The 23,368-nt window shown below is 30.1% G+C and overlaps 1 protein-coding gene across 13 annotated transcripts in view; it reads left to right on the top strand.

Annotated features, from left to right (window-relative positions):
- The window catches only part of LOC146535102 (uncharacterized), a 40,518-nt gene extending 17,483 nt beyond the window's left edge, over positions 1 to 23,035 (top strand). For 4 of the 13 annotated variants that reach the window (XM_085192349.1, XM_085192355.1, XM_085192356.1 and 1 more), the window contains exons 2-3: positions 21,480 to 21,602; positions 22,238 to 23,035. In XM_085192349.1, coding sequence (XP_085048475.1) covers positions 21,480 to 21,602; positions 22,238 to 22,557 — 443 coding nt within the window. In that variant the 3' untranslated portion in view covers positions 22,558 to 23,035. Of the gene's footprint in view, positions 1 to 1,984; positions 2,251 to 5,345; positions 5,478 to 6,335; positions 6,457 to 6,861; positions 7,220 to 9,211; positions 9,315 to 14,016; positions 14,158 to 16,333; positions 16,488 to 17,774; positions 18,137 to 20,515; positions 20,688 to 21,479; positions 21,603 to 22,237 lie in introns of those variants that run through there. The other 9 variants (XM_085192352.1, XM_085192350.1, XM_085192351.1 and 6 more) reach the window with 9 other exon arrangements.
- Positions 23,036 to 23,368: the final 333 nt, after the last annotated feature.

Here is a 23,368-nt window from a genome sequence, read left to right as displayed (position 1 = left end):
TAGGCGGCGTCTTTACACGATTGAATTTATAAGGTTTATTTATATAAATCAATAAATATATCTGGCGAATGATTTTTGATACGTGTATTTGTGGACATGTCCAGGTGTTGATTATAATATTATTTTATATTTTTGTAAAAAAGCTAAGTACTAGAAGATGATAATAATAGAAAGTAAATGAAATATATACTCGTATATATTATTACGCATAATATGTTATGACGACTTATGACGACGTTAGTAACAGATTTTCATTTCTTTTTCCTCAGAGTTAATAATTAAACTTGATACAATTGCATCATCATCAAACAGTGGCGCACAAAAAACTCTAATTAAAGATTGGAATATTCAAAAAATATCGCATTTATTATCATAATTATCTTCCAAAGAACACGAAAGATTAATCACTGTAATCTAAATTGCAAACATCATATTTATTTACATTTAGATAAAACGTTAAGATAAAAAGGAACCGATAAACGATAATTTCACGGTCATTAATACAGCATACCCGATTTAACTGTAGTGTATGGGTTCCCATGGCTCTGCGTCAAAAAATGTATTTGTGATTTTAATAATCTGTGATAATTTTCCTTCGGATAATTTGCCGCCATTTTTTGACAGCTATTCTTTTTAATTTATTAATCAATAAGCACTTAGTTACTATTTTATTATAAATTTTAATATTTGTTATTTAAGTATTTGAATTAAAAGTACGTTAAAAGATTTTTTTAATAAAAATGAATAGTGAAGAAGCATTACCGGAAGCAGCTAGATCAGTTTGGTTTAAGCTAGTAGTGGCACCGTTAGGAATTGCGGCTATTTTACTATTGTATTTGCTATGGAATTGCTACAAAAGCAATAAACAAATGTAAGTAGTAATATTTCTATTTTTTTCTGTCTTTTGTTTTCTTTATGTGCACATTTAGAATAATATAAAATATAATAGAGTTCAAAGAGAGAAGATAATGACACATCATTATAATATTCCGTTTTGTCGCTCAGTTAGAGCCTTGTTAGTCATCGACGGAAACAATAACGGTAATAAAAATAATGATATGGATAAAAAGGGTACGGGCTGAATTACTTTAATGTACTAATAACATTACAATTTTAAAGGCAATATCCACAAATTGGAAACTGAAATTTCAGGCAATTCAATTTTTTTTTTCTTTATATTGATATAACTTTTTTATTTGTAAATGAATTAAAAAAAAACAAACATTTAACGTTAAGGAAAGTTTATCAAATTAAAAAAACTGAAAACTGCATTTAAATCGGTTAAGCCCTTTCTGAGATTGGTGTACACAAACGCACCGATAAACAGACAAATTTATAAACGGCTATCATTTATAATTATATTATATTAGATAAATCATATACATAATATTTACAATCAAAACTAAAATATTCTTACATATTATTAATACGTGCATTGCCTGCCACCTAGTGGTAAGTAGCGGTACTTTTAGTCGATTGATGTAGATTATTATAATAGATAGCGCTATTTATATATTTTAATAATTAATTTTTTTTCTTATTTAAATGGATAATGAATAAAATATAATTTATGATATTGCCTAAAATATTGTTTTGTGATTTATCACTTGTTTTCCTGTTAGTTTGTAGTTAGGTAGCATGGCCACTTCCGAATATAAAAAAAATAAGTATTAACATTATTCTTATACTTTACAATCAATATTTATACAGTATTTTTGTATTTTCATTTAATTTACTATTTGTAATACCGTTTAAAAGTATTTTATATATTATTATGAAATTACTAAAATATATTATACGGTAGATTGAAATTACAGTTAATTTCTTCATACGTAATAAAACGTAGTCATACATTAAAGTTCAATACATTAATGAAGGGCTTTACGTCACAAAAGCACTTCTAAATCCTTTTTCCCGATACTAAATTGCCTGATAAGATATTTCATATCTAATATAAAAGTGGTTTTTCGTGCTCAACCCACTATACGGTATCATGGCGGCCATTTTGCCAAGTTATTTTGATTTACGCTGAGATTTACAAGTAATTTCTTTATTTTTTTAAATAAAAAAGATATTCAGTAGTCATTTTCTTTTTTATTATAAAAATCTAGATCTTTCCTAGAAATGTGCTATGAGTGAATTTTGTGTGTAAAATGGCAGATTACTCTTTTGCTGTAATTCTGCCTGGTATTTTGGTTTTGACTCTCTTTACGTGTATTGTAATGAGATATTGCGTACTTATGTTTTGTGGTAAGTAATATAGAATATAGAATTTCATATATAATAATTTATGTTTATTAAGCGCAGCGTTGAGTTACGCTACTTTATACACAATGTCTCTGGATTGCGGCGGAAAGTGGAAAAAACGGAAGTGTCTTAATGGGAACGGAGTGTGTTATTCCTAGGTTTCCAGGTTAGGTTTCTATTGCTCCTATGTGCGCGATACAACGTGATGGTAAAAAAAAATAAAAAATGTAACTATAAATTTCGTAAGATACTTCACATCAATTATTTAATTACTAAACTTAATTAACTCTATAATAGAGCAGTTAAATAGCGGGTTCGAACCCTGCTACGTACGTACCTACGTATACGTACAATAATATAACATGTTGTAGCGAACGAAATATTCCTTAAGGTCATTTAAGATCAAAAATCATAAATGACCTTATAGAATATTTTGGCTTCTTTACAATGAATGTATAGAAAGAACTAAATGTGTAAAATACACACACACACATGTGTATGTACACACATAAATTTTTTAAGAAATATATGGATCACAATATAACTAAGAAAAACTAGACACGGATTTAAAATCTATAGCGTTGTGTTAAAATCCACAACTCTTGTATGTATCTATATCAATCTTAATCATAAAAAAAATTCCAGTAAATATATAATTATAAATACCAACATAACATTCATAGCCGTGATTTAAATGATTGCATGCGTGTAATTAAGGTCATCCGGGCTGAGTACAACAGCGTCTGATTGTTAATGCGATGGTTGCGGGTTCGTTCTACACTCAAGGGAAAGAATTACGTTTATTTTCCTGCTGTAGTATAACAACGAGCGGTGTTAAGTTCCGCAACTCAACAATATGTCTCGAATTCGGGCGGGAAGTGGACAACGGACAGTCTTGAAACAAGGTTCTCTCGACCTATTCTACGATATGCAACGTGAAGCTGAAGATAGCTAAATACCTATAAATATGCTTTGAAATTGTGCATTTAAACGATAGTACTGCGTTCACACCTTAGTATATTATTAATTATTATGTATAAGTCGTTATTCTATAAGAAATAGAGTTCATTTTCTATGCTCTAAGTACAATAATATTGAGTGATGTAACTGCCCGGTCAAATGTCAAGTGGATAATTATATCCTGTCCCAGGTACTGCACGCAAAAAAAATATATTTAAAAAATATGCTAAAAAAATATAAGATTTAAAGTTTTTCTCCTCAAAAATTCCATTTTATACAAAATCTTCATTCTGCTTTCCTGTTCAACAAATATTATCAATATTCTGATTTTCTTATTTCTAACAAACTAAGGTACTTACTTCTCTAGCTATTTAAGTCTAGGAGTCTAAGTGATTTAGATATTTCATTACACCGTGGGCGCTGTTTATGCTGTCTGTACAAACGGATGAACGACCCACGTTTGTAACTAAAGAATAATATGACTTCACTTAGTATTAACTTGCTTATATTAAAAAATAAATATGTTCTCGACCTTAGAAGATATCTAGATCACTTGATATAAATACCTTCTCATATTGGAATGGTTAAGCTACGCTAATCCCAGATGTAAGATGCGTATGCAATTTACATTTAGCGTCATCATTGTTGCTATATTAAATACATAGAATAATTATTTTATAAAAAAGCTTTACGCTTTTTCCTATAAAGTGGGGTAGACATCGTAGAGGGAATCTAGGATTGAGACACTCTGTCCTCCAATTTCTGGCCGAACTTTGATTGTTGAGTGGTGGAACTCAACGCCCCCCTTTAACTACCAGTGTGGGAATTGACAATAATTTAAATACATTACGTCGAGTGGGAATCGAACCCACAACTGTCGCAACAATCAGTTGCCCTATTATGCTACGACAGCGTATTTATTAATGAGTAATTTTATCAATAAAATAATATAAGTGTCAACGTTATTTATCTTTACGCATCCCTTGCATTTTGAAGGTTATCAGATAGAGCCGAATATTCACAAGTACTAAAGCCGAGTAGAATTTAAAAATATTGTATATCCTACTTTGTCGAATCACACCATAGGAAATTATATTATAAATATGTTTATAATATAATATATTAATTAATATAATATGACATAAATTCATTTGCATATTAAGACGACGTTAGACTAGTAACGTGATGGTTATGTGTTCCATTCCCCTCGAGAGATTTAACTATTTTAATTTTCTGTCTCTAGTCAGCCAAAATTCGATGTAGAGTTCCGCCACTTTATTCCAAAAAATATACATTTATACCTAAACGATAAGATTTCACATTAATCCCACATTCATAATTTTTACTGTGACACCTGTGTACCACGATAACAATTTACCATCTAGGCAGTATTGTTTTAGGTATAATCGGTAAACACAAGATTAACAGTTAAAATTCTTATCTTATATCGTTAGCTGATTAATTTATAAACAGTAGTTTTTTTCAATGTCTCAGTTAAGGTTGATGAAGGTATAGAAAATATATTTTAAAATATATATAATTCCATCAAATGTTGCTGAGGTGTTAAAGATTTTCACAGAGGGAAATTATTATATGACGGTTAAATAGAGTTAAATCTGTATTATACGACCTTATAAAACAAAAAAAACATATACATATAGTAAAAGGTAAATAAAAATTTTTGTAACTGTTTATACTAAAAATAGCTTCACATCTTTTCTCTTAAAGCAGGGCAGGTAGATCTAGCCTCGAGACATTGCGGGTTCAGTAGCGGAACTCAACGCCGCGTTTTATCTATCAGAGCAGATAAATTTAAATTTAATTCATGCGATCCAAGCCAGAATCTAGAGTATTATAAAGTATTATATTCTTATAGTAGGTATTTTAGGTACACTAAAACAAGTCTAGACTATAGCATCCTCGCAACACTTGCATTACAAGTAAACCAATCAAGTGTAACAGCACGAAACAAATTCGTATGTCTGTTCATTTAACAAAAAAATCTTAGGAACTAAGTGTCAAATTACGTATATATAATCTACAAGATTATTTTGACCAGATTATTTTTATCTATAGATATATTCGAAGTTTAATATTCATATATAATATTAGTTGTAGATAGATATTGTTTATTTACAGTGTGTTCTAGTGATTTTTTTTCAATATGAGTGACATATTAGCGGTTATCGCCTTAACTACTCTGCCAGCGCTCGGTATGGTGTTGTTTTTCACCTGCTTTGTTTCCAGCATCTCATTTTGTTATTGGATAGGTATGTTTAATTTTTTTCTTTACGTTTTTCACATGTAATTCTTTAAACGGAGAGTTTCGATAAATCATTCGATTCTCGAGTTTTCTGGCATTTATTGCATTTATAAACTTCATGGTGGAGCTTAACGCAATATACTCGTAGACTAACTAGATCGAAGTAATTACTATATTTAAACAATATATATATTACAAGCGGAATTTGAACCTAGAACTGTTAAATACTTGGAATGTCTCACTTAATGATTTATGTGCATATTTTTTTATGTCTTGGATAGGTATATTAAGAAGGTCATATGTTTAGATACAGACAGATGATGAAAAATTGAGTGCAACCTTTTACATTATGTCACAAATGTATATTTAGTGATCAATCACTCTATCTTCTGTTTTCCGCATTTTGTTGACAGAAAGGTAAGATGTATCTTATATATTAATTGTCAGAGGCTGTAAGACCGCCTTGGCACAGCGTTGGACTGTAAACGCGATAGTTATGGGTTTGATTTCCATTGAATACGTAAAATCTCTAAAAAGGGACAGAAAGTGGACAAAGACCAGGTCCCCTCCACCTACTCAGCTATATTTGGGACACACCAACTCAGAGTAATGATTGAATTTCATTTTACCTCTAGGTACAAGTGAGCATGCTGTGTTATTTTCACTGTATCAAGTGCAACAGCACGAAATAAATTCGTATGTCTGTTCATTTAACAAAAACTAGGAATTAAATATCAAATTATGTATATATAATCTGCAAGATTATTTTGACGAGATTGTTGTTATCTATAGATAAATACGAAGTTTCATATTAAAATATAATATTAGTTGTAGAAAGAAATTGTTTTTTTACGGTGTGCTCTTGTGATTTTTTTTTAATATGAATGACATAATAACGCTTATAATTATAACCACTGTGCCTGCGCTCGGTATGGTGCTGCTTTTCCTCTGCTTTGTTTACAGCATCTCTTTTTGCTATTGGATAGGTATGTTTAATTTCTTTTTCTTTGCGTCATATCTGATGGTTTAAGTGGAAAAAATCGATTCGAAAGTCACTCGATACTCAACTTTTCTTGCAGTTTACGGAATATGAAAACTTTGTGTTGGAGCTTAACACCGCACACTGTCCTACTAGATCAGAGTTATTCCCATATTTTAAAACAATAAAATATAACAAGCGGAATTTGTAATTATTAAACTTATCAAAATGTATTGTCAAATCAAAGTCTATTATTACTTATCAAACTGTAAATACTTTCTATCTATCTATCGAATTAATTTTCGAGGATTTCTATCTCATTCTCTCTCTCTCTCTCACCCAAAGCATGTAAATGTAAAAAGAAGTGAATCCTAAAGGAAGTGCACACTATAGGGCAATCAGATCGCCTTAAACGCTTAGTACACGATCATTCACTCACGCGCAAACATGTATTGTCACACAATTATTTTTCTAAATAACGTACACAGATAAAACAAAATTAAATAACAAATTACAGATACAATAAAATCCCTCGAAACTTTTTTTTCAATTATTGTTAAAAAAATGTACCGCTCTGCGCATTTTTGCGATTATTATGAAGATATAAATTATTATCAACGATAAGATAATTGTAATATAGCCTTGTTCTTGTCAGTCGTGGTGTTTGTACAAAATGGATCTAATATCGTCTATTATGATTGGTACTTTTATTTTTATGTGTTTATATTTGTTTTGGTTGTGGTTCTGCTTTGGATCGTGTGTGGAGAGACGTAAGTTTATTTTTTTATTTTATCTGTATATTTCTTTTTATTTAGTATCCATGTTTTTGTAGGCAATGAACGTTTCTTTTTTTAGTCTGTTCTAAACTATAAACAATAGAATTAAATAAATAAAAACAAAATAATTTTTATGTTATGCTAACATTATAATTTTTTAAATGTAACTTTATCTTACAATATTTATTTATAATTAAAACAAACAAAATTCCGAAGTGATTAGAAATCTATCTATAATAGATACTGGAGGTCGAGAAAAAAATGTTTTCAATTAAGACTCCCATGTAAAGTGTTATCAGGGTCGTGTGTGATATCGCTATCGATGTGATAGCGTACATTGGCTTCTTTGTTCGATAATAGTAAAGTACATATATGAAACCGGGTGTTTACCTTTTAATTTATACAAACAATTACTAATGAAAGTTTAAATGGATAGTAGACTAATGTTTATGTGACTTAAATACATGATAAATTATCCTTTGTCGTTTATTTACTTTCTTTGTTTTTTTATTTCTTGTCTAAAAGAGCATAAGACAACTTAATGATGGAAAATCAGCGATATTTTTTATTGTTTTATGAAATGTAGAAGAACATTTAATGTGTTTTCCGGAATTTGATTCGGAAAACTTTCTTTTTATTATAAAAAACATTAATAAATACTTATATTATTATTTTAAGCTTTCATGCAAAATCTGATAAAAGGATTTAAATGAAACGAAGGAATTATATAGCTTGTACTTCAGAATAACACATAAGTTACTTAATGTAAAAAAAATTGGGTATATAAAACAATAATTTAAAGCGGGCAAAGCCGCGTGTGAACTGTGAGTGTTATTGTAAATGTGAAAATTTGTGTAATTATTGTTCATATAATATTTTTTTCATAATTTGGCTATAATATAACAACAAGTATAAGCAGATGAAGATGCGTTTGTGCTGGTTATTTATACATTTAATACATTTTAATTATATAACTATAACAATAATAATAATATTTGTAATATATAGCAGGTATATCAAGGTAATAACCCATTGTCATATATCTCTAGGGACGTAACAATGTTTATTATTATTACATACAAGAAAAGTCCTCGCATTTTATGTTAAGTTCTATCTTACAATAACGTTCTAATTTAGTATTGAAATCCTACTTAAGGATAACACTTCTTGTTATTACCACGACTATGTTAAAAGTCAAATGTTAACAAGCTTAATTAAATTAACTGACGACAGTGATTGGCCAATGAGAATATAGAGCAGATGTGATAGTTTTCATACATCTTTAAATATCCCGCAAAAATGATTATTTTAGTTTCACGCTGTTTCGCACATAAAGCAAGTGTTATGACACTCCGACAACCTCAACCTGAAAATAACTCATCCCTCGACCTTTACAGTCAGACACTGCGCCGCTGCGCTACAATATTTTAGGTAGCTAAACCATTAAGGTTTCAATTGAAAAATAAAAAAAATATAAACAACTAAAACCTCAACAGCATAGAACTAAAAAGAGGATTGTTTATTTTCTTTTTAGTTTTATGCAGTCCGGGTTTTTACGGGTGTTTTTTTCAATATTTTTTTATTGAATACTTTCTCATGTTGAGTTGCTATTCCTTTCTAGGTGTTTCTTACTTCATAATACGGCCCTTAATAAATTTATAGAAAAAAATCAATGAAAATGACATCGATCTCCAGTTAGTATAATAATGATTTCCTAGATTGGTATTTGAACCCACAACCATTAACTCATTCAAGCCTGAGCGAAAATGACGTTTAGGAGACGAGCAAATTAATAATTACATTTTTGTATATCGCCATATAGAATTAAAGCTTATCAAGAGCACAATCATAATCGATCGATATAACGCTTATCGTACGTATTCTTAATTTTATTTTTTTACGATAAAATATTCATTTGTCGTTCTAATTTCGTATTAATAACATTTTTGACGCATTTCCTCAATTTTTGTATTTATAAAGTGTAATTTGTTTTTTATTAAAATGTCTAATTTAACTGCAATGCTGATTTTCATGGCGTTGAATATTTTAATATTTTGGTTGTTATATGGATTGCTTGTGAAATATTTTGGTAAGTCAAGATAATTTTTGTAAATAATATATCTTGATTTGTTTATATGAATTTTAATTAAGTGTAAGTTTTATCTAATTTATATAAAGTTTCGTCTCAGATTTATTTTATTTGTCTGCTACTTCCTGTTAGTCTAATATATTTATAGACAGTATCTACGCACATTATTCAAACATTGTATCTCAAACCTAATTGACAATAATATTGAGTAAATATTGATGATGCCCATCATCAGCGCAGCTTAACTGCTTATACCTTAGATGAATAAGAAATGTTGATATTGGCATAGTTTTGAGATAGTTAAATTTGAATGCACTCTACCTTTCAAAGTTGTATTGGTCTGTTTGGATCAACTTATAAAGTGTTCCGCCACCCATCACTCAATGTGTTTTTACCCCCAAAGTGAATAACATAGTGATGTGCCAATAACAATAAAAAAGACGTTTAAAAAATAAAACAACAATTGACTTAATTTTGTACTTCATAATTTTTATAAAACCTCACTTGTGTGACAAACGATTCTTTAAAATAAAGAAAAAAACCTCTTGTTTTTGCCACAATTTCTCATTCTTACCTTATCATCAAACAACCTTCTTGCTATCCTTTTAATATAATTAATTTGATAACAATAATTATATATTTAAGTACTCTATTGATATTTTTGCACACGTTGTTATCGGATGTCCGTACCTAATCAGTTTTACAGACGTCACCAGTAAAAGAGATCGCTGCAGTAACATTTTTGGATCAAATATTTTTTAAATGGTAAAATATATTAAAACAATTCCCCTTTAATCTATATATATAAAATCGAAAGGTCACTCACTCATCACGAAATCTCAGAAACTACAAGTGCTAGGAATCTCAAATTTTGCATAGGGGTTACTTATAGGACGTAGGTGCTCGCTAAGACGGGAATTTGCAATATTCGATTTCTAAGGGGTTCTTTTTGGGGTCGAAAGTTTGTATGAAACTTCATTACTACAAATGCTAGGAGTCTCAAATTTTGCATAGACGTCACTAGGACGTAGTCATGGAGACAGAAATTAATAATAACATAGTTGACGCGGGTGAAACCGCGAGCGGGCCGCTAGTACAATATAATATTAAGAAAAACTCACAGCTAAAAAGACCAGGCACCGGCCTGGTCTTTTTAGCACACTTTGTGAAACAAAATCTACTGGTTGTGGGTTCGATTCGGTTCCCCACTCGAGGAAAGGAAATATTTATTTAAATTTTATATTTTAATTTCTTCGCTCTGGTGTTGAGGCAAAGCGCGGCGTTGATTTCCGCTTCTCAGCACGCAATGCCTCCAGAATTCGGCAGAAAGTGGGAACGGAGTGTCATAACACGAGGTTTTAACCCTCTGCCTACTCTGTTGCGTGCGTGATACAGCGTAAAGGTGATTTAGTGTAATTTAACCTAACTAGAGCGTAAACAAACAGACGCAAAAATAAATACAAAAAGAATGTAATAATATAATTTACTTAAATACTTTTAGTCTGCAGAAATTTACAAAGTAATTAATAAGAGTTCGGTGGCAAATCAATAGTTTCTTAATTTTTCTTATATTATCAGCTTATCTAATCAATGTGAGAAAATGCCTACACGACAAATATGAATATACCTGCCTGTAAAATAGTTTTAGTTGTAAAATCTATACGAAATATGAAATAGATCTTTATGCTGTCCCTATAGTAGGGTAGCCTCAGGGAACCTAATGCTCCCCAAGTTAAAAACATTACTAAGTTTTATCATCACAGAACTGAGTGTGTGTGAACCATATAACAAATCAAACCTTTAAAGATATCATATAATTCAAATCTATTTCCTTCTAGAAACACCTCGTTTAATTATATCAATTGATGTTTCTAATCGTATGAGGATATTATGGTGACTGCGATAATAATTATTATCTAATATTTTTTCTATTGATTATTTTCGTACTAATTTTATATATAGAAAAATTAATATATGAGTGGAATTTCCTTCCACGCGCCACCGAACAGTGGAATAGCCTACCCGCGGCAGTGTTTCCAGATCGGTACGATATGGGTACCTTCAAAAAGCGCGTCTATCTCCACCTCAAAGGCCGGCAACGCACCTGTAGCTCCTCTGGTGCTTCACGGGGTCGTGGGCGGCGGTGATCATCATCGGGTGACCCGAACGCTCGTTTGCCTTGTCCTTTTTCCATAAAAAAAAAAGTAAAAACTCAAAAAATATTTTTTAATTAAACAATTCAAAACTATGCCGGATTAGAATTTGTGTTTATTTTAATTTTAATAATGTTCTGGAGTTTTCAAAATTCATCTTTTATACTCGTAGTTTAAATTTGGAAATAATAAATTTGATGTGTAGGTTTGGTAGGTAGGTTGTGTTTTACTAACTATGAAATCATAGCGACTCAAGCGCGGCTTCGCCCGCTTAATATTCTATTAATATAATATACCCAAATTATATATATAGTCTAATATGTCTATTTAATAGTGTTTGTTGAGATCTGTGGCATATTTAGTATATGTATACTATATAAATAGACAAAACTATAAAAAAATATTTTCGTCTACGGAATTTCCCTAAGAGTTTACAAGTATTATGTCTAAAATAAAAGTTATTATCAATTTTAACGAAAATTGGTGTGCAGTGTAGTATCACTATTTGTAGTGTGGTATATATTTTGAAGTGACTCACTTAAAAAAATTGTCATTCCATTGTAATTCATATTTATTATACAAATATAGATAAAATAAGTACCTTCTTTTGCGATTAAATAAACGTTTCTATACTAGATAAAGTGAAAGCATAAGATATAGTATTTTAAAGACTTTTATAATAATAACTAGCGACCCTCTTGCGGCTTCGCCCGCTTTTACTACTGGATTATTCATATAACGCATGTTTGCAAAGCACTTAAGATAATGTGAAAATTAATTAAACCCTAATGCAACCCGCATTTTCGTAGTTTCATAGATTTTTTAGTAAATACCGTAATTTTAAATCTGTGCTACTAATCTTTTCAAGTACTTATTAAAATATATTTAAATGACTATTTTTAAACGCAAGAAATTATAAACAAAAACCTACCTAATAACTACTATAAAAAATATGAAACCAAATATATCGCGCTAAAATAATACATTTAACTCCAATTATCCAATACGTGCAAACGCATCTAAATCTTCGTTACTATAGAGGCAGGCGGGTTTTTTTTCCGAGCTTGTGGTTAATGCTGAAGAGGGTATTCTGTCCCTGATGAAAAGCAAGCACTACGTGGCTGCCTGTAAGTAAAATTAAATAGAATGCACCGGCCGGGAATCGAACCACCGATACGTGTAAGGCAGGCGGGCGCGGCGTACGCATGGCGAGTGGCGAGCCGTTTCGCAGCAAGGATTTTTTGATATTGTAACAACTTCTAAAGTACTTATTAAAATGAAAAACAGTAAAAGAAAGTTTTGATCTACATTAAATGGCCAACGTAACTAATATACTTATTTATATGCTGAGAGTAAGGGATAAGTGAAACTTGACTCGATACAGCTGAAGTGTCAACGGCGTGATGTGTCAACAATTAAATGCGTTTTTCTGTAAAACTATTCGCAATTTTGAAATAGTATAAAAAGCAAATTTTATCTTCGTTTAACGTAGAAATTTAATAAAGTATTTTAAAGGATAAGGATTAATACCATTATGGAAAAATATGACTCACAATAAAAAATATATTGAAATTATTATTTTTAGCCAAAAAAATGATCACTACACGTTATTCTTAAAAGATACGAATATGCCGTCGCGGACTTTTTTGTAGATCTTATCAAGAGGAACAATATTCCAATACATTTTTTTCATGTAGTATTTACCATTAAAGCAGCGCATGCGCGAAAGTGTCTCAACGGGTAGGACTTTATACACATTTATCGTATTTATGTTAATTTACATAAGAATATACAAATAATAAACTATATATAAACCTTCTATGAAAAATACTTGACCTAATGGTGAAAATTGCATCAAAATCCGTTGGGTGGTTTGTAAGAAGAAGAGTTAGAAACAACAGACAGACACGAAAAGCGACTTTGTTTTATAAGATATAGGATAATAAAAGAAATACTATTTCAAGAAGTATATACCAATTCACATCAATCTCACTGTCAAAGAGTACGTCACTGAAGAAATTAAACGAATTATTACGATAAATGAAATCGTCATGCGCTTAACATTATTATATTAAAATAAAACACGGCGTTGAGTTCCGCCACTCATCGCGCAATGCCTAAAGAATTGTGCGGAAAGTAGGGAACAGAGTGTCTTACTTAACACTGGGATACAGCGTGAAAGTAAAATAAAAATCATCCATAGCATTATCAATATTTTTTTTATTTCAATAGAAATCTAACCCTTAACAAGGCTTATCAATAAATACAAAATTATCAGGAGCAGAGACATTTTTATAAAATGTTTTTGCGCGACATTTGAGAATAAAATAATAAGACGTTACATTTATATTTATATCTGTTTATTAATTAATAATTAAATAAAAATAAACTTTATTATATAAACAAAAAGAACTAAAATTATAAGTAATAAATAGATTAATTATCTGTTAAATATTAATTTTATCGATAAGTCATATTTTTGCTAAGATAAAAAGATAAGATAGATAAAAAAAGGCTTAATTGCTTTTAAAATATTTGTACAATACCCTGTATACTTTGTATAGAAGTAGTTATTTGATTAGTTTATTTTATATTTTAATTATAAAGTGTAGTGATGATGTCTCCAGATTTTATATTTTGGGTGTTATTTTTGGTACTCATAATTGTGCTATTCACTATACAATATTATCGTAAGTGTTCAACTCTACATATTTTATTTCTTTTTATATTTATTATTATTATTGTTATTTAGTTTCACGCTGTATCACGCTTTTGGAAAAGTGGGCAGAGGCAGTCCATTTCCTAATTTCCGCGAGTGATAGAGTTGTAAAACTCAATGTCGTTCTTTGTGTTGTTACCAGAGCAAGGAAATAAAAATAATTCATTACGTCAGACGGAATTGAATCTATAACCGTCGCATTAATAATCACAGCACCACGACGACGACCTCTAAATATTTTACTTGGTCCCATAAAAAATATATTCATTTATTTTAGTCCCTATGAGAATATAATGTTATTTAGATATTGTGACTTAATATCAACATACTTATAGAATCTATTAATACTATATGAAAATAGATATTATTTAGTTAAATTTATTTGCTAATCATGACTTTCAATATTTTCCGACTACTTAAGTCATTGACTGTAAGTACGTATTAATCACTTCCCATTGTGAAATACAAATAATTAAACACACTAGCTAGTATTTATAGTAATCACGCTTGAGGTCAGTCGTGGCGCATTGACACCAGTGTGCGTGTGTAAGCACGACAGGTTGTGGGTTCGAACAGACTTTTATATTGCATATTGGAGAGTACGCAGAGAGAACCCAGTGTAAAGACACTCCGTTCTCCACTTCTTGCCTGATTTCGGAATTGCGTGTCTCCTTCGTATAGAAAGGTGATTTTGGGATCGTACCTACAGTATTTGCGTTTGTTGGTTTTTTAGACAGACGACTATCTCTATAAAATAATAAATGTAAATATTTTTAAATACCATATTAAGCTCTGTTTCCAATTTTGTAGTACGACATCAGAGCGAAGAAATGAAAATATAATAAAATGTAAATAAATATTTCATTTCTCGAGTGGGGATCGAACCCACAACAGTCGCGATACAGTCACACGCTTGTGCTGCTGCGCCACAATGCCCTTAAATATTTTATTACGAAAATAAAAAAAAAATATTATTGAAAAAAATATTTTAACTTTCAAATATTTTCAAAATCAATCATGATATATATGACAGTGAATATTATATCACAGTTGTCATATTGTAGTACAGTTAAATGAAAAACTGTTAATAAACTGAAATATAACTTACATTGTAAGTGACTTTTAGTTTGATATTTAATACAGAATGAGACTCATATCTCGTTATATTTGAATATTATCCAACATGACATGTGACGTGCTCCATGCTTTTCTTATCCACTTTTACCATTGGCGAAATGAATTGTGCTCAACCGGCACGCTCGAAACGCCATATATCGAGAAATCAATCAATCCACTTTTACGGTACTATTCATTATCGACAAATGATACGAAATACGAATAGTACATATCTGAAAGAATCAACGCTCATCATTGTACGAGTTCGGTTTCGGTTCGAATCCCATTTTACTTCTGTATATGTAAATTTTAAAAAATAAATATATATGTAATTATGTATGTTTATGCTAGTTTGCCATCGCACCGAATTTTTTTCGTATGGAACTTTGAATTAGGAATTTTACTATAATTTTATCACAATTGTATTGTGTTGAGGTCCAAATTGAATTTTCCATGTCCAGTTGAATTTCTTAACATTTGGTTCAAAGCTTTGCAGGAATAAACCACGTATTTAAATATATATTTTTTAAATTCATGGATGCATCTATAAAAATATGATGGTTGTGATTGTACATAAAGAACAAATCGTACAGCACTATCTCTATAAAGCCTCAGTCCTCTACATGATAAAGTCACGTGCAAAGGAAATTGAATCTAAAATATTTTATTCAAAGACCAGAAATAGTTCGAAAACAACAAGCTTGCGACTCTACGTATATGATAATACTATTGATAATAGTTTCTTCGACATTATAAAGTTAGTTTTTACAGCGTAAACGTTAATGTAACGTTAATATAAATTATATATAGTTTTTTTGTTGAAAAAAACGCAATGAAAGTTTTCAATTAACAATGAAAAAAGATAAATAAGCTGTCATATCTTAATTGTAGCGTAAGTTTTTATAGAACTTTAGCAGTTTTTTTACTGAAAAACCGTTTCAAGTTCGTCATATGGGTGTTAAGTGATATATTTCAACCAGTGTTTTATTAGTGTGTTAATTTAGTGTATTTTAGTATAATAAAATTCATATAAATTATACGAAATCATGATTTGGGACAAAAATCAAGAACGCTACGAGCACCCCACTCCAGTGCTTTCAGCAACAAATATTGTGTACATTTCAGTATTTTCCACTATACTACTTATGTCGTTTGTGATTATGTGTATCAAAGTGGCATCCATAGGTAACTATATATTTTATTAGCTATTTATATTACAACTAGTTTTTACTTTAAAGTTCAAGTTTAATAGTTTCATAAAATACTTAACATTGCGTGTAAAGTGTCAAAATTCAACTATGCGCATTGTCTTATTAACAAAGACATAGAGATAAAGTTAAAATATTCCATTTCCTGGTGAAAATCGAACGTATGACGGCCTCACAAAGTTACAAATATCGGTAAATTCTAACTTACCATCTGGGATTTAAATTTACTAACATACCGTCATTTAACTTATCCCAACGTATCCTATAGGTCAAATAGATACACTAAAATAAAATCTTACATAAAAGATTTTTTTTAATTTCAACTAATCTTATCTTTCCATCATTTAGGGCATAAGTTTTCAAGAAAAAAAAATGTTTTTTACCTTTTATATATTTTTGATAGTAACGGTCAATAGAATTGTATCTTTGCTAGGCCTTTTTATTGTACCTGTATGATAACGATATAGATCGGTGCCTTTCGTTTTTTATCAGCAATTCCTTTATTTCACAATGTTTATATGTATTGCTATTACTTTGGGTAGGAATATTTTTAAAGTATTATATTGTTTATGTTAGATATAAATACTTAAGACTTACACAGTTTTAAAATAAACCAAATCCCTAAAGTGGCACTGGTCTTAATGATCTGTATATTTTATCTCGCCACTCAGATAAATTAATTAGCGTTAACTTAGATAAAATCTACAAAACCGCACTAATATAAAGCAAATTGAATTATTTATATACGTAACCATTGCCCCGACGCCAAAGCAACGAAATGGAAATATAAAAGTAAAAAAATATTTCATTCCCCGACGGGGGATTGAACCACACAACTTTCCCATTTACAGTCACATGCTTGTGCCACTGTGTCACGATGGCCGAACCGAATGGTGATCGATTCAGCCGACGCCGAATTCGATGACCATTTACTCTATTTAAAATCAGGACAAAGTGTCTGTATGTATGTTAAAACCATAAATCAATTGAATTTTCTAAATATCAAGTACCTCGTTAAGTTTTTACGTCAATATTTTACCTTGATATATCTATATATTAGAATAAAAAGTACAGGCATTTTTAAATTCCTAAAAAAGTATAGTAATAAATATCATAAATATAATAAGATTACCAGTGATTCAATTCAATATCTAAAATAAGATATGTCAATATGAAATGATAAACAATGTTGAAATACTTTAAAACTACGCTATTATCAGTTTATTTCGAACAACTAATACAGTGGTTGTGTTTTAAAAATGAACAAAGAATATGTATACAGATAAAAAAAGCAAAAGTAATTACAAGTAAAAAAAACTGACATTCAAAGAATTTGCTTCAGCAACTTGTTGTGAGTGTCTCAAAAAAAAACAAAATCTTTTATTACTTGTACAAACAAGTAATATAAAGAAAAAAAACTTTTTCAGTTTGAAAATAAATCGTCAGAGAACAAAATGGCGCCGGTCTACGGTTTCCCAAATTACGATTTTCTCGATGGTTCCGAGGAGGACGTTGAAAAGCCCGTTATAGGCTTATCTGAAGTGACTCTTTATTATCTGGCAGTGTTAATTTCTTTGTTTCTTATATGGATTATAGTTTTCTTCTGCTTAAGGATCCTGACTTTGCGTATGTATTATAATTTTCATACTTAGATATTTTATTCGTTAGCTTAGACCAGAATATTTTGTCAACTTGGACCAATACTATTTATTTTATTTAAGAAATTTAGAATTTAGAATTTAGAATTCTAATTTAGAATATTTGTTTTAGAATTTAGAATATTTGTACATATAAACTCGTCCTTAAATACAGCAAATTAGTATTTTTGATGACGACAGACATAAAATTTAGTGATTGATTTTTCTCTCAATATAGGTAATATAAAAATAACCATGCTATAAATGCACTAAATATGTGTATAGATTTTCTTTCTATACGCATATGAAATTATAAAAATAATATATAAAAGTAGTGAACTCATATAACCTAAGGAAAATCAAAAGGAGCTTGATTTCTAAAGTACTATCTATGTATTGTATGAAGGTCATTTTTTTGGACTTTTCGGAGAAGTCCTGACAAGTTAATTTCACCAACAATATTAGTCTAGATTAGTCGAATTTTACTAAGTTGTCTTAAAATTCTTTCAAGCTGAAACTTTAACTGAAACTTTAAAATGCGTAAGAACTCTTATCATGTAACTGCATCGTACAATTGTACGTAATTGCAAAATTCAGCCTGTCTGTCAATTTCCTATTATCTTATATATTCTTAAGGAAATGCTTCAGATAAACTCAATATATACTTGAATAGCAAGATAAAAAATACGCGGTCTCCCTCTGCCTACCCCGCTACGTGCGAGCCACTAAGCTGAAAAAAAATTACGCAAACACTATGAAGCACGTGTTCTTTATTATGTAATGTAAGCTGCAGGTTATGAATAACATTTCCCTTCTATGATTAATAGTAAAAAATTTAACAACAGTTTTCGTTTTTTTAAATATATAGTAGAACAAACAAAAAATATATATTAAAACAATGAAATTAGAGTTGTATGAAAAAGGATGGTGGTTAATTAAGTAAAATAGTTTCATAAATCTCAACTCAATAATTGTATAGATGATTTAAAAGGACATTACACAATCATTTTTGTGTCGGGATAAACGTGTAAAAAGTATACTTCCAGAGAAAACGATTATGCTCAAAGAAATTAAGGTACGAGTGTACGTGGAAAGAGTCACGAATTCAATATGATTCACTCAGTACATTTCTTCGATTTCAAGATTTGTATCAATTCTTCGGAATATTTTTTTTATTTGTTTTCCTCCATTTGAAGTTCTGATGAAATATTTATTAATAATCTATATATATAAAAGGACTTGTCCTCACTGACTGAGGTAAGACGCACGCACAGCCGTAACCGCTGTGCGTAGAAATGTGAAATTTGGACAGATGTTTACTTTCGTTATCTGGACATCCACTAAGAACGGTTTTTGAAAAATTTTTACCCTAAAGGGGTGAAATAGGGGTTCAAAGTTTGTATGGAAAAAAATTAAATCGGCACCGATTTTTATAAAATTTGAAATTTAGATTTGTAAAAGTATTTAATTGAACACGTGTTTCATCGTTTTCCAGAATTCTCCCCCTAAGGGTGTATATGAGGGGTTGAAAGTTTGTATAGATTTCTTTTAAATCGGCAAAAATTTTTATAAAATTTTAAATTCATGCTCTTAAAAATATTTAATTGAACATATATACATATATATTCATGGTTTTCTAGAATTTACCCCAAGGGTGCAAATAAGGGGTTGAAAGTTTATATGGAAAAATCTTTAAATCGCCACTGATTTTTATAAAATTTGAAATTGAGACTCATGGTTTCATGGTTTCATGGTTTATTAGAATTCACCCCTAAGCAATAAGCAGGCGAAGCTACGCGAGTCCGCTAGTATAATATATATTTCTATCTTAAATTTACTATTGGATTAAAAACTAATAATCCATTTTAAAAACTTCAGATCTTTCATAAAATCTTTTTTATTTTTAGGTTTTCACAAGACAATTTAAGCCTCTGATATAACTAAATAATTAAAATAACAAAATTTCTATGTAATCTAAAAATAAACAGAGATAGCTTACTTATAAAACAGATAAAGGACCTACAAATCTAGGTCAACACAATCAAAATTGGTCTAGCGCATCAATATTGTTAAGGAAAACAATTTTTTAACCTCATTACGAAAAGATATAGAAATTTGGGTCTAAATTAACGTCATATTCGCCTGAAGTATTATGTTAATCCTTTCCGTAGCTTTATCTATACGATAAAATGCAATATATAAACATTATTCTAGCTAACGTTAGTATTAGTCAATCTGCATTTACAGTTAGTTGTCGCGAAATGAACAACTTAGTAGAAATTTTGAAATTTAAACGTTTATTCACTTTGGATACTTAAATAAATTAAATTAAAATTATTTAATAGTTATTCTTTTGTTAATTTAAATTAAATTTAAGTTAAAAATGGATTCTTACAATAACTCTGTGATAAGTGATGTAACTGATGATGATGATGATAATTCTAATAGATTTGTCAGTTTCATTTGGTATATTAGTTTGTCGTGCGTTTGTTTTTTGTTTACAATTATATTTATATCACTCGGAAGGATCATTCAAATAGGTAAGATTGAATTATTCTAAGTGACAAATTATTCGGTTCTCCATTTTAATTCCTTTGAGGAATTTCAGAATAATAGAAAGTCACTTAACCGGATTAATTGTACGAATATATGGAGAGGAGGTTTAAAAAAAGTACTGGGACAAATCGGTAAATTAATATACCTATTTACGATTGTGTAATTTTTAATGGTGTTTCTTATTTGAAAATAAAGCTTTCAATGAACATTCGTTTACATAATAAACTTACGTATTCTCGGTTGATAGACGGATAATAAATACCAAATCCATATAACTGAGAGTAATCGAAACTCAACTATTTTGTGTTTTGTATCTAATGATATATTAAAAAATTAAAGCGAATGAGATGTAAACCAAAAAAAAAAATGATTTATCTTAATTTATATTATTATTTTAATAAATGACACATTACATTAAATAATGGTTGAATCACTGATAAATTTCAACCATTTCGGTATCTTCTTAATTTTAAGCGAACCAAATGCAATAAGTATGGGCAATTTTACTAAGTGCATACGGATATGTATGTAAATTCATTTTTTTTTCATTTTAATTTCATTTTAGATTACATACACTACAACTGTGGGCTCTACAATATTTTAAAGAAGTTTTGTTCTGTTTTTTTTTCTCGTTTATACGAAATGTATCTAATGTTTTATATTTAACAATGGAAAGAACAAAACAGCTTCACGCTTCCTTCTACGTAGCAGGGTAGAAAACCTAGTGTTAAGATAAAAAGCCAAAATACACACTAAAAAACGTTTTGTCATTACAGGGCAAAAGACGCGGAGCACGCAGCAGAGGCGGACATACATGGGGTCGCGACAACGCCCGTCAGACACACAAGAACCAACAATATATGTCAGCCCGGCCAACTTGCCCCCACCGCCCAAATATGGTAAGATAAGCTTATATTTTTTAGGAAATTTAAAAATTGTAACGTAGCAGAATTTGAACCGGTTTCTCTTGAAGTGTCCAAGCGCTCTGACTACTAAGTCATAAATATGAGTGTGGGTATGATTAATGTTGTTCATAGGCTGCAGAAAAAAATATTTCACATCTTTTTTACTGTTAATTAAAAAAAATACTATAATAAATAATGCCCACTTTCCGCCGAATTCGAGGGCACTGCGTGTTAAGTGGAAGAAGAAATCAAAATATAAATTGAAATAAATATGTCATCTCCTCGAGTGGGGAACGAACCCACAACCAATCGGTTTTACAGTCTCACTTTGTGCCCCTGCGCCACGACTGGCTTCAGTCTTTAATACTATTTTTAGTGAAGCTAATTAAAAATATAGTATTTATTTGTCACATTTTATCCTATATATAGCAGGGTAGGCGGAGAATTGCTTGGTCACTACTGTTGCCCATTTTCCGCTGAATTCTGGAGGCTTTGCGTGTTGAGTCACGGAACTCAACGCCGCGCTTTGTCTCGATACCAGAGCGATAAAAATAAATTATTAATAACTGTTGCCACTACACCACGAATGGCCAAAACAGTATTTAATTTCTTTTTCTCTATAATTACAGAGGCGATGGCACCACCCAGTTACGAAGAAGTAGTTGGCATACACTATCCCAACTACCAACCACAAATACAACCAATTACACAACCAATTACAACTGCACTCGCTCAAAGTTCGAATCCCGAAAACAGTGTAGCCTGTAACGGTAACGACAGCTCGGCTAGTAACAGTAACACCGTTAGTAACAGTAACGTCACTAGTGGTAGCAGTAACGAAGTTAGTGGTAGCAGTAACGTAACTAGTGGTAACAGTCAAGTTTCACCAACAACAGTTATAACAGTTACTTCAGATGACAAAACCACTGTAACGGTTACAAGCTCGTGATTTAACCATTCGGTTATTTTTAAATAAAAATCACAATTTGATTATGCATTTAAATATTATTTAGCACATTGCTATGTTGAATTCTTTTTTAATTTATATTGAAAAGATTATTTGTATTAAAAATATATTTTTTATATCTTTAATTCAAGAAGTTTTTTTTAACGAACGAAATATCGCTTGTTTCTTTGCACATATATTTTAAATGAAGAAACTAAGCGATGTTATTTTTGTATTTATTTAAAAAATATATAATAAAATACATGAACAAATATAAACGAGATTTTTACAGTAAAACAAATCAGTCTTTATTTAGAGGACGTGAGGCTGATTTTTTTAAATTATATATATAAAAAAATATGAACTTTGTGTACAATTAAATAAACATTTACGTACCTGTAAGTATACATATAATGTTATATTTGTAAAAAATATTTCTTAACAAAAATTATATTTATAATAAACATTTAGATATAAGGAATGGTTCTTTTATTTCACTTCTCCTTTTTTACAAAAGTGTAACTGTATCGTGAGGGTTGTGGGTTCGATCCCCATTCGAGCGAATGAGTGATTTAATATTTTCATTTCTTTGCTCTGGCACCAAAGCAGAAGGCCGCTTAACTGGCAATGCCTCGAAAAATTCGGCGGAAAGTGAGGACCGGAGTACTTAACTCTAGGTTCCCTCTGCCTACCCTGCTATATACAGGACCAATCAAATTATTATTCTATACATAATCTTTCTTTAAGTCTGATTCTGCGTCTAAGTCTGAGTGATTGTAATGTTGATTGCTGCATTTTATATAAAACTAGTGGA

This window comes from Heliconius melpomene, chromosome 10, assembly GCF_056956725.1.
Source record: "Heliconius melpomene rosina isolate 202511_hmr_F chromosome 10, ASM5695672v1, whole genome shotgun sequence".
NCBI lineage: Eukaryota > Metazoa > Arthropoda > Insecta > Lepidoptera > Nymphalidae > Heliconius > Heliconius melpomene.
Note: the sequence above shows the minus strand (reverse complement) of the source record. Positions and strands in the feature narration are given on the sequence as shown.